Raw genomic sequence first — 13,123 nt, forward strand, 5'->3', positions numbered from 1 at the left:
CAGAGCTGTGTAGGAGGGAGCATCAGCCAAACCTTGTCCCTCAGTTCACACGGTTGGTGTGGTGTTTGGCACATAGCCACTAGATGGCGGTGGGTAGGGAGACCTGACTGTTCAAGCAAGAGAAGGAACTCCAGCTGTTGTTACAGTTCATCACAAAACCCAAGTGGCTCAACCTTAGAACTGAGAGAATGGGGGCAATGGCAGCTGGAAGCATATAAACTTCATTGGCAGCTTTCCTGCAGCGATGTGCATTCTGCTAGAGCACTTGGCTGTGCACCATAATACTTGACAAGCACTGTAAGATGTTGACATCTAGAAAGGCTGCTTCTCTTACACTTTCACCTGATATACCCTTCCTTAAAAAGGGTCACAAGTGGCGTTACCATCAATTTCCTTCTCTTCTGTTTGCTGTCTTTGAGTTCACTCAGGGTGTATTTAGACATTAGGAAAACTTCATTATTTTTCCTGATTATAATGCTAGTGCACCTGTCACATTTTCTATTGTTCCTTCCACACTGCAGTACCTTTTGTGTTATGGAATTGTGCCTTTTTGACCAATATGACCGTGTCCTGCTAAATTTCATTCACACCAGGGGCATGGTGTGAAACAACTGACATATTGGGCAATGTCACTACTTTCCCTTGCTTTCTGCGCATGCTTCTGTCCCCCCCATGATTCCCCAATGAAAACAGAAGGAAAGAACTGGATTCCAGTCTATTGCCCAAAATTTTGTCACTTACTCCCGCAATTTTCAAGGTTAAGGGAGCTGTAGACCGATATTTTATTGGAATCAAAAAACATGAAGATGAGTGCAAACATGCACTACATGTAATTCATTTTCTGATAGTGGCTTTTGCGTCACGTGAAAGCTTAAATATCATGCAGAAATTGAGGGAACTAAGGAAAGAAATGGAATAAACTGCCATGTGAATGCAGCCTCAGTCCCACAGTCATGTGGAGATAGTATTTGAGCGGGAAGCATGAATGCACACTGCAAACATAGTGCAGTGAGTCCTGCAATCCTAACAAGCACTTGGAAGGAATTTAGCAGTTCTGTCCAGTATGCAAACCAGGCCTGAGGAGCTTTTAAAAAAATACAGTGGTTACGAACTTAATTTGTTCCTGAGGTCCATTCTTAACCTGAAACTGTTCTTAACCTGAGGTACCACTTTAGCTTATGGGGCCTCCCACTGCTGCCACGCGATTTCTGTTCTCATCCTGAGGTAAAGTTTTTAACCCGGGGTACTACTTCCGGGTTAGCGGAGTCTGTAACCTGAAGTGTTTGTAACCTGAGGTGTTTGTAACCCGAGGTACCACTGTATGTGCATGTTTCATATTGCATGGTCAGTTTCTGTTTCCTTTCACAGAATTAGTCAAAGTGATAAACCTATCTCACAGACTGGGGAGGAGAGTAGTGCGGCTTCAGTATAGCCATGATACTGTGTTATTCATTCTTTTTTTAAAATGAAAAGCTGCAGAAGAATTGTGGCTAGATGTGTGCTCCAGAGCAGGAATGTAGGAGTGCCCATTCAGTGTCTGTCTTATTTTTTAAAAAGATAAACATAGAAAATCTTCACAAAATGGTGATGCATTGTGATTGGGGTAGGTAGCTTTTCTGGCATTTGTCATTCATTATTTTTAAAAAAACAAACAAATCCATGCATTGGTACTCCTATGTTAGTGCTGTGTAGTGAAGATAATCTGGACAGATTAAAGCAATACAGAATAAATTACTGTAATCCAAAATCTTGATAATTTATTTAAGTACACCCAAGGGTTTGGCCACACCCAGAGGTCCGTTTGATTCTCTGTCCTCTGGTCATCAGCCTTCGCCTTCCTATTTTCCAAAAGCCAGATCACAATCTGCTTTTGAAAGTTCTGCCATTGCCAAAGCTGCTTGTGATATCACAAGTGAGGCTGCTATGTAAGAAACGCAAGCCTAACACACCCTTGCACGCATTAACCTAGTTGTACCATTCTTTGCATCTCAACGTGATACTCTCAGCAGGCATATGAACAAATGTTCTGGGTTTGTGTGCTTAAAAAAAAATTGTAAGCGTTTTACAAAAATTACATGTTTTTCAGAAATTCTCAGCTCAGCTCCCCAAAATAGCAGTTCTTGAAACATATCATATATCATGTTATCAGGCATTTTTGGTGTCTCAATCCATGCATGGTGCAGTTTGAAAAGCACGTTCCAAGAGCTCTTGCAGAAGCTGCTGGACCACAGAGATTACCAGGGCTCCATTCTGTATCCACACACTTCCCTCTGTTGCTTCTCTGGAGGAAACAGACTTTCTGCTCCTAGATGCAATGTGCTAGAGCTTGTTCTACCCATTTGCACAATACTCTACAAATTCTGCATCCCAAGAGTATTTCTGATGCCTGGAACATGTGTTGCATGAACAAGTGAAAAAGCTGCTTGTTTCCCAAGGAATCTGTGAATAGCTGTCTTCTGGAAACCAGCTTGTAATTCATTTGTTTGTAGTGAAATTGTTCATTTCTATACAACATCTTCATATAAATCATTTGTGGCTGTGGCATATTGAATAGCCCCAAAGTAATCACTGCTAAATAATTTTACTTAGTCATAAACTCTCATCATACATCATGCTTAAATTGTGATGTATTTTGTAAAACATAATTAGCTTTTTTATGTGCACTTTTTGTAGAACAGCCAGTTTGCTTGACTGTAAAGCCGGGCATCTTGAGATTTCTTTCTGATATACAGAAGGGTTCTTGATCCATATCTCTGAATGTGTTCAACTGACAGTCCTTAGAGCTGACATGTATATAACTTATTGGCATGGTGAAATCTGTACGTGGTGAGCCTTTTCACCTCATTGCATATTTCCCCCCACCCAAAAATCTGGAGACAGTTCCATACATTCACAGCTTTCCTTCAAATCTGTGGCCCACTGGAAGTTGCAGGACCAACCTCCCAGTATGACCAGTGGTTGGGGGGTGGGGCTGTAGTTCAGTTTCTCCACCCATGGTTTAAATTGTCCCTTACTTTATAGAGATACTTCCTGTTTTACTCTCTTTGTAAAAACTATGTTCACCATAAATACTGGTAATTGGCTGAAATAAAGAAATAAGTTCACCATAGCTGTGTGGTTCACATGAATTACTTTATGGCCAGATATATAACATTCACTATGTGATTATGTGGTAAAATGAGGCGTTTACCACATTGAAAACCAATATGTGATCTGGTACTTATTGAGAGATAAAGGATGGGGGAAATGGGATCTCCCTAGCTTTCAAAATGCAGTCAGTCTTGCTCTTTGGATGCACCAATCTGTAGATGCTTATGGAAACAATGAATGCCTTGTTGCCTCTATCAGTCATATGGAGTTTCATGAAAATTTTAGATAACTACGGTTTGTATTTGTGATCATATGATATGAACTGCACCGTGTCAAGAGCAATTGAGGACTTGTTATTACACAGTACATTATCCAAGGGTGTGGGAGAGGTCAAGATCACTGCCTGCAAAATTATTAGAAGGCTGATGAGAAGCGAAAGACTAATTTGTAGAGGAGAAGAATGGATTTTCATGAGGTATAATTAACAAAAGGAGAAGTCTGACTTAATGTCATGATAAGTAAATTCAGGGTGAAATCTGTGGAGCACCCTCTCAAGGGGAATGGGAGTAGCTTGATAATGTGAGCTCATTAAAACCAAACTATATGAAAGGTTTGAGAACTTACATCAGTGTAGGATACAATTTCACAGTCACTTGTTATGGCTAGGCAGGAAAAGGGCTTGTCCATCTGTCTCTTCCATGATGCAAAATTAAGGAAGAAAGAGAGAAAATTGTATTGTCAAGCATGCACTAATTCTTTGTTTCTTTTCTAGCACAAATTGAAGTGATACCATGCAAAATTTGTGGTGACAAGTCTTCTGGAATACACTATGGAGTCATCACATGTGAAGGCTGCAAGGTATGAGACGTGTGTGTGTGTGTGTGTGTGTGTGTGAGAGAGAGAGAGAGAGAGAGAGAGAGAGAGAGAGAGAGAGAGAGATCTGTATTCTGTGCTAGTTTTCGTCATTTCTATAATTATAAGCTGTCATATATGCTTTCAATAAGGACCAATATTTTGTACAAAATATCGCCTTCTTGACGTTGCCTTCTTGACTTAGCAATGAAATTATACTCTAAATGCTGCTGTGTTTGAATTTTGGAATTATCTGTACTAGCAACTATTTGAACTAAACACTGATAGTTCAGTATAGAAGTTTCCTAATTAAAAATGTTTTAAATTTACATGGATCCTCCACTTTCTCCTAGTTAACGTGAAATAAATTCTGTCAGGGAACTTCCAGGTTGCAGGTTGTTATTCATGAGGAGAGAGCTTAATCACAAAACCAAATCTGGAGACATGCTCAGCTCATACCCTCCAACATTTCTTCGATGAAAATAGGGACATCCTAAGGAAAAGTAGGACATTCTGGGATCAAATAAGAAACTGGGACAACTTCTCCAAATCAGAGACGTCCCTGGAAAATAGGGACACAGAGGGTCTGTCAGCTCTGTGGCTTAGCTCAGCACAGTATTGGAGCAAAAGGAACTGGGGAAGATTTTGTGAGCTCTTCTCTGGGAGTCCACACAATCAAAGTCTGGTTTACCACGTTGTGTGAACCAGGCCTTTATATGAATAAGTGGAGGAAGCAGCAGGTTCCCACATTAAGAGTCCCTGTACAGCTAGCTATATGCACTTCCTCACAATTAGCCCAAAGAGGTATGTGAAAAACATTTTTAAAATACCGGTATGTAAGGCTTTATTAATGATCATTAGTGATGTCAAAAAATTCTGATGAAAACAGAAAAGACATCGGAAACTGTCAATGTTTGCTTATTCATCCAATGTCCAGAATAGAAATCAATCCAGCATATATGATTGGTATTTTCTGCAACTGTTTGTGTCTGCAAATGCTACACAATGATATATACCTGAGGACATTTTTTCCAATTTGCATTGTGGAATATCCAATTTTCATTCACTGAAACGAATGGTGTGGAGTCATATAATAATAAACTGATTAATTGTGCAATTAATTATGTAAATGTCACCATAGCAAATAGTGAGACAAATAATATGTTTTCTATCAGACACCCTGCAGAATAGAAGCTGTGCAGCCTGGGACGGACACAGGGCAGGCGGGGCCTCCTCACCTCCCTAGGGATCATATGGAGAAAGAAAATATGTTTAGGTACATCAAAAAGGATTTCAGTACCATCCAGCTCAAGCTTAGAACAGAGACTTAGGCTGCTGTCTTAGACACCCTCCAGGAATTCTGGACTGCAGCTCCCACCTATGGACCATTGCCCAAGCTCGCTGGGGCTCATGGCAGTCGTGGCCCAAAACATCCAGAGATCACCAGGTTGTGGGAGGCTGCTGTCTGCACTTGCCTGAGACGTCCTTTTGCCTAGGATTGCATTGCTAAGCAAGAGTTTCAAGTCCGTCCAACTATTATGATAAATATATGGATTCACTCTCTTTGAAAACGATAGCCAAACCCCCAAAACGCTTTGAATAAAGGTGTCTTATATTGACCAGTGATCCATGGAAGTTGCCTGGCAGCCATTCTCAAGTATCCTGGCCAAACAACATTTCTCATCCTCATTGGAGATGCTGAGGAGGACAGACCATGCACGAAACATGCCCTTCCTTTAAAATGTACATTTGGCCATCTGCCAGCACCATCAGAACTGAAACAATTCCCATCCTGATGCTGCTGTGATTTGTGATGGTCATAGCGCTGGATTAGCCTGATTGATACAATCATTTAAAACCCAGCATAAAGACGATCAGGAGCAAATCTGGCTTTGAGCAGAAAAGGAGTTCCTGGCCTTCAGAGACAGTTGAACCAGCCAGTGCTGCTCCAAGGCTCAGTCCTGTTTAGATGTGATTAGCATTAATGGCTACCTTTGTGTGTGCCTTGTGGGCAGATGATCCCCCTCAGCCCTGCTGCATGGAGACAGCTCATGGAGATAAGGAGAAGCTCTCCCACTTCAAGCAGGTTTAACCCTATTGTTTTTGAACTGGTTTTAAAAGTATCAGATCAATTAGCCTAATCTCTTCTGCTGCAACCCTGATGGGGTGGGGAGGGGAGGGGGCAAAGTACCAGCTTTCATTTCAATTGTAATTATTGATATGTTTTAAACAGATTTTATATATGTATATCTATTTAAATCTATTGATGTTCAATTGTATTTTAATTATTAATTTTTTTCTGTTTTTAGTGTTCTTGTTTTTATCTGCAAGCTGCCTTGAGTCTAGTCAGGGGAAAAGGCAGGGTATGTTGGTTGTACTGTGGTGCTGATAATGCCAAGGTTGCAGGTTCGATCCCTGAATGGAACAGCTGCAGATTCATGCATTGCAGGGGGGTGGACTAGATGATCCTCAGGACCCCTTCCAATTCTACAATTCTATGAAATTGATGGTGCTGGTGGTGATATTACAGAGGGAACTATGTCAGGGTTCCTCCCTAACTTTTACTTTGATTGGGTATGGAGTTCCCTCTATGGCACATGCAGAAACGACCTTCCTGACCCACTATTAGTCTCTTCCGCTCAATCCGCTGGAACCTTTCTTTGCACGCAGGGGAAGTCTCTCACTCACTGAGGGTTTGAGAAATTAATATAAGATAAATAGATACCACTCTGGCTCTAGAGGTTGGTACGCAAAGAGAATCTCATGATGATTTTCATTATCTTTATGACTTTTCTTGCACATCGCAAAAGCAGCATTTAGAAAGTACGTTACACAATGTCATTGAATCAAGCTCTCTCTCTCTCTCCCCCCCCCCCCCAGGGATTCTTTAGGAGGAGTCAACAGAACAATGCCTCATACTCCTGCCCAAGGCAAAGAAACTGCTTAATTGACAGAACCAACAGAAACCGTTGCCAACACTGCCGACTGCAGAAGTGTCTTGCCCTAGGAATGTCTCGAGATGGTAAAGAGCTTGCTTCCTGCTTCCACAGATCAATCCTTTGAAACTCATTGCGCTCTGCTTTTCACTCCCGACAGAGAGGCATCTTGCTGCTCTGTAACAGAGACCGTGGCTGTTCCCAAAACCTAAGGCATTTTGATGTTTGATGAGGTGTCTATTGGAGAAAAGACTAAGATGAAGGGTGATAAAATGGTTTGATATTGCTAGTGGACAATTTGCAAAAGAATAAATAATAAGTATTGGGCCACAATTCTGTAAAGAGTCGGTGGGTGGAGGAGAGTCTGCATAGCTTGAGGCATCTCTCCCTCAGCCACCCTACAGCTGAGGGGGAGGCAGTGGCCAGGCTCGATGTAGCCCGCCCTGCTCCGGCTTGCCCCACCCCGGGCGGAGGGCTCATGCGACGCTCCAGGCTCCTGAGTGGCTAGCTAAACCTCTGGCCAAGAGCAGCCGTATAACTGACTGCCTCAGTTTGGACACATCAAGGGCTGAAATAGCATCACATACCTGTGACGTCACACAGGCATATGAAGCCAGGAGGAGGCTAGGACCCAGGCCCAGCCCACCAAGCTTGGTGGAAGACCAGATGAGCTTCCTGCCAGCTGGGCTGTGGCTGGAGTGGGAGCTGCCAATACATCTGCCACAGCAGCTGCAGTTGGTGGTAGTGGCAGCAACGGAGCACTGCAGCAGAGCACCCTGGCTGTAGGAGGGCTGGCCACTTGCAGATCCACCTGAACTGTGATCGCCACAGTCACTTCTCCCAAGAGCCCCACAGTTGTGGCGGGAGGAGAAGGCAGCCCTGCCCCGGCGGGGTAGCGCAAGGCAGCACTCCACTTGGCACTCGGCCTCCTCCACCCCCTCAATATTTCAGGGTAGGGTGAACCCCTGTTAAACAACATAGAGAGGGCTGATGACACCTCAGCCCATAGGAGTTGGAACCTATGTGTGGCAGGATGGAGGATAATGAGGGCACATTTGTAGGTCCCACTGAGCGCCTGACAAGCCACCACAATTTGGGGCTGTGTGTCTGTAGCATGGAAGATCCTTGAGTACACTCAGCTCCCGGCTGCAGACATCCATCCCCTCAACATGCAGCTGCAAGGATGTTGGTGGGCACAGGTCTCTGGGCGGCTTCCAGCAAAATATAAAAACACCATAAAGCATCAAATATTAAAAACTTCCCTATACAGGGCTGCCTTCAGATGTCTTCTAAAAGTCATAGATATCTGTTTGACATCTAATGGGAGGGCATTCCACAGGGTGGGTGCCACTACCGAGAAGGCTCTCTGCCTAAACAGCGCCATGCAGAAACAGTGCTTGTTACTGCTCTTAAAATATTACATGTAAGCTTTTAGATTACAGGTGTAGGTGTTGAAAGCAATAGTAATAAAATGGAAATCTGTGTTATTACATGTTCAGATTGGATATTCCTTAGATGAATCTGATGCAATAAAAAAAAGAGAGAAAACCAAATACGGTAGTAAAGAATCCTAGCTCAGAGGCCTTGCATTTCACAGGCCCAGTAGAGATAAGGTAGGGAGGGCAGGATATGCTATAGGTTGAAACAGTGCTTTTTCTGGGGGGAACGCAGGGGTAAGCATACCTCTAAACATTTAGTGAACCTTTGTACTTTTGTCCATTTACTGTATTTATTTTTCCTGATTTGAACTACAAAATGGTGATTTTCTTGAGTCAAAATGAGAGTACCCCTAAACATATTTTTTTTTTGGGGGGGGGGGAAGCACTGGGTTGAAATATAATAAAAAGGGCCCGTTCCTCTTGCTGGTGCCGTTCATTTTTCTTGCAAGGCAGATCTGGCACAGTGAACACATTGAATGTTCATGATTTTGTTTCTGACTTGTTGAGCTGCACAACTCCACCAGGGCTGTAGGATTCAAGCACCAGTAGCAAGTAAGGCAGAATTATTTGGCTCTTGTCTCATTTCCCATTCTCGGATGCAACATCCCTTTAGAATCTTTCAGCCATGCTTTTATCCCATCACTTTCCCTCACCTCTAGACAACAAAAGTTTTTTTTAGTTAGTGTAAAATAAAATGATCCTTTGAATAGCTTAGAATGAGATAAGTGGTTTATGTTTACTTTAAAGTTAGATTTTTAAAATATGTTTAGCACATGGTATTTTACTGGCCAAGTGGTTTTGTTATGGTTATGGTAATTCATTGTGAGTTCATGAAAATTCGTGGCAAAACAAGCACAGGAAGGTTAATGAAGTTTGTCTTCTAAACTCAGTGCAACTTCTTGGATGTTAAAGTTCAACGATCTTCTTTCATAAGCCCTCATTTTTGCTGAAAGGTTATTGAAATTGTGTTAAAAGTATTGGCATTAAAGGAGCGTCTCCTCTCTGCCCTTTAGGGTTTTGATGTCGGCTCATACAGGTCTTCGAATACAGCTGCTAGTACTGTGCCCTTGACCTGTCCAAGAGCTTCCAAAAGTTTGAAAGCCTTTTCTATTATTTAGTCAGGAAGGCAGAATTGCTCACCCCACGATACTTGTCAATCTTTGTGGCCTTTATAGTTTAGCCATTCATATGGAGACAATGAAATGGAAGGTTCCAGAGGATTTAAAATAGTCTTCTCCTGAGATTTTGTGTTTTGCCAAAAGGAAATGTGGAACAGTTTTACCTCAGTAGTTTATCATACTTGATGCTGATAGTAGTCCTGTTCAGAGGTGCCAGCAGGGCAGAACTTCAGAGATGCAGTCCAGGGCCCACTCAGCAGAATAACAGGAGAAGGGCCAGAGCGCAGGGATAGAGCAAATGTTTGCAGGCGGAAATCCCGGGATCAATGTCTGCCCCCTGCAGGCAGCGGCGGAGCTAGCTGCTCAGGTGCCTGTGTGGGGGCATGTCCTGCAGCCGGGGCGGGGCAATCCGTGCCCATGGGGGCGGGGCGAGCCTCTCCGCCACCTCCCTCTCAGCTGTAGGGCGGCTGAGGGAGAGGCAGTCGGCAGTTTTAGGCAGCACAGAACCTGCAGGCGCCTAAGCCACCACATCACTCCTAAAAAGTATGCCCAATTTTTTAAGCTCATTTTGTCACCCCCCTCAGTGATGACACCTGGGGCAAACCGCACACCCCCCCCCGCACCCCCTTCCTCCGCCACTGTCGGCAGGTAGGGCTACCTGAAATCCTGGGAAGCTGCGCCAGTCCGTGTAGACAGTAGTGAGCAAGATGGAGCAATGGTCTCTGACATAAGTCAGTTTTCCCCGTTCCTAGGAGGGGCCCCAGTGCAGCAGGGCTGCCTTGCCACATTTCAAAGTGAATTAATACACATTTTCATCCAAAAGGGATCGAGACCTCCAGAAGTCCATGAAGTCCAAAGTTAAAGATCACCTAATTGGACCACTTGTCCTATTAATAAATGTACAAAGAGAAAAAGTTAAAAAGTAAAATAAAAGCCACCCATAGTTTTATGTGTCTACATTCTTTATAGGTGATGAGTCCCACCCAAAACTAACTAAGTTTTGCTCAAAGTAGTCCTATTGAAATTAATGCTCCTAACTTCTTTGATTTCAATGGATCTGCTCTGAGTAAAATTTGACTGACTGCCACCCATATTACCTAAGTGCCCTATTGTATGGTTGGTCCAGAATACCATAGGTAGCACCTTTTCCATTTGGTACCACTATGGGTCTTTTGATTAACTGCTCAGCACTTGCTTCAATATGTGTTCCATGAATTATATAAATTGTCTGTGCACATCTGGAGCTGAGCCTTTGCTGTTGTAAATCACAGATTCTGGAACCTCTTCCAAAGATAGGTCTACTATACCACATTACATAGCACATGCCTTTGCTGCATTTTTAGGAGTAATTTCGGAAGCAGCAGTTGTTACGGCGATTTGTGACAATTCTTTTGCTTGATGAAGTGGGTGGTTTTATATGGCTTTTTTTGTTTTGTTATTTTAAGCTGCTTTGAGACTTGGGAGCAGAGACAAAACATATAAATATATTTGAGCTCACATGCGGTATTGAAATTGTTAGAGTACTTTCTGATGAGCTACAAACCATGTAGCCCATAATGCTTATATTACAAGACACTTATATTGCTAGTAGAAAAAAGCCTGAAATATGATACTTGTACACCTCTTCCCTAAAATGGGGGGTCAATATGCACTTGGTTAAGGTACATCAGGGCCACCCAGCAGGATTCAATAGAGGATGCATGTGGCCCAAAATACGGTAATTGCTAGAAAAGTATGAAAGGAAGACATTTGTAAGCTCAGAATCCATAGCATTGTGAAGGAAGTTTGTCACATTACTTCTTGATCACCAGAAAACTGAATTTGGTGCACATACAGCCCAAGAAGCAGTCATTATTAGACAGTTTTACATTCATCCATAAAGACATGGCAGAGAATGTTCACTTCAAATCAAGCAACATTTGAAGCAGAAGGACTCTCATGTCATTTTCAACGGGAGCCGCAGTTGCGGCTCAGGGCTGCTAGCCGCCAGGCAGAGGTGGCTTCTGATTCCCACATGGCCAGTGGGGGGGGGGGGCGTCATGTCCTCCCTCACCAGCTGTGGCCTCTGACAGGGCCTACCTGTGAGTGGTCCAACCTGATGGGTGGGACCTAGGTAGTGGACCTAAAGGCAGACTTCCCCATTGGACTTCAACCAGGTCTGTTCCCCAGGTTTAAAATGGGGCCACAGTTGTCCGCAGTGGCTCAGTCAGGGTTGGATCTCCCACCCTCCCACCCCTTACAGCATGTTTTCCTCTGCAAAAAGTTGAGGGGGCAGGTCATGCTTAGGGCCTTGCTATGAAAACATTCCTCCGGGCAAATTGGCCCTTTCTGGGGGGTTTTCTTCCTCATAGTAATTGTCACAACTTGCTAGTAGATAAGGGTTGGATCCTTAGTCAGGAGGGAGAGAGCCACACCCCTCCAAAATATGGGGTACCCCATTAATGGGGTCCAGGGCTGGTTCATTTGTCTGGATGTCCAGACTGGGGGCCGATGGGCCATAGCACCTGCCTGAGGTGGTGAACTTGGAGGGGTCACCTTGATTTGATGTATGTCATAGGGCAACACCTAACTCAAGATCGACCCTGCCAAGCAATCAACCAGCAGTGGCTTGGATGATTCAGGATACACGCCTAATGCCTACACCAAAACCTACTGCCATCTGAAGTCAATAAAACTGTGGCCTGTTTTGATCTCAATATACTTGTCTTGTGTTTGTTACATCCTTCAAGCCCAGCCCTGCCGGCACCAGGTTTCTTTGTCCACTCAGAGTTCATTTTAGGCGTTGGGAACTTTCAGTTGCAGCAAAGAATGCAGCGCTCTTCAGGTGCAGCGCTCATCTGTCCTGCCAATGCAAGAGGGTTCCAGACTATGTAGGGTGCCCATGTGCCCTACTCTACAGAGCACAGCTGTCAAGAGTGCATCAAACTAGAAAAAAGGGTCATGAAAACCTTACTCTTGCTTTGCCTTTTGCAAAAAAAAAAAACCACTTAGCAATAATTGGATTAACTTCATTGGCCACTGTACAATGGTCTCTTTGCCTTTTGCAAATGATGGAGAGATGCCTTTGAATTATGACATTGACTTATTCCGATGGAAACACAATTTCTTCTTCTTTCATCTCAGGAGGAATGAACACATTTAGCACTTTAAGATTATATGTTGCAAATGTATATCTGGAAAGTAATCCATGAATATGTTGCTTCTTTGGAAGAAATGCCATTCCTATAGAGTGTTTACCTTCAAGTCTGTTATTTCCCCCTAGGCCTTAACTGTAACCTGTAACATTCTCTCTCTTTTTCCCTTCAAAATAAGTGTGTGAAGATAACAGCCACGTTGACAGGTTGTGATAATAGGGCTTTAGGGCTTGTTATCTTCAGAAGGTACTAATCCTGTTAGTGCACAGATTAAAGGTTTGGGGAAAATTGATAAATCACACAGGATACAAATCTGAAGGCTGTACATTTTTATAGAGCACTGGTTTGCTCTTTGGTGAACATGGAGAGATGAAAAAGAAATAGCAGGCCTGCTCATTATTCACAGCAGGATGTTGGCTGCTTGGCACATTTACTTGGAAACAGGTCCTATTGGTTTCAGCGGGACTTACTTTGGTGTAAGTGACTGGGGTAAGGATCACAGGCTACACCCTAAGGCTTTTGTCTGTCAAAAATGTAGCAGCAGGTGCACATGT

At 43.4% G+C, this 13,123-nt stretch overlaps 1 protein-coding gene across 1 annotated transcript in view; it reads left to right on the forward strand.

Moving 5' to 3' along the window:
* Positions 1-13,123, forward strand: part of RORB (RAR related orphan receptor B) — a 144,212-nt gene that overhangs the window by 94,930 nt on the left and 36,159 nt on the right. Inside the window, exons 2-3 of the mRNA XM_028749099.2 lie at positions 3,863-3,948; positions 6,823-6,964. Of these exons, the coding sequence (XP_028604932.1) occupies positions 3,863-3,948; positions 6,823-6,964 (228 nt within the window). The remainder of the gene's footprint in view (positions 1-3,862; positions 3,949-6,822; positions 6,965-13,123) is intronic.

This window comes from Podarcis muralis, chromosome 11 (genome assembly GCF_964188315.1).
Source record: "Podarcis muralis chromosome 11, rPodMur119.hap1.1, whole genome shotgun sequence".
Classification (NCBI taxonomy): domain Eukaryota; kingdom Metazoa; phylum Chordata; class Lepidosauria; order Squamata; family Lacertidae; genus Podarcis; species Podarcis muralis.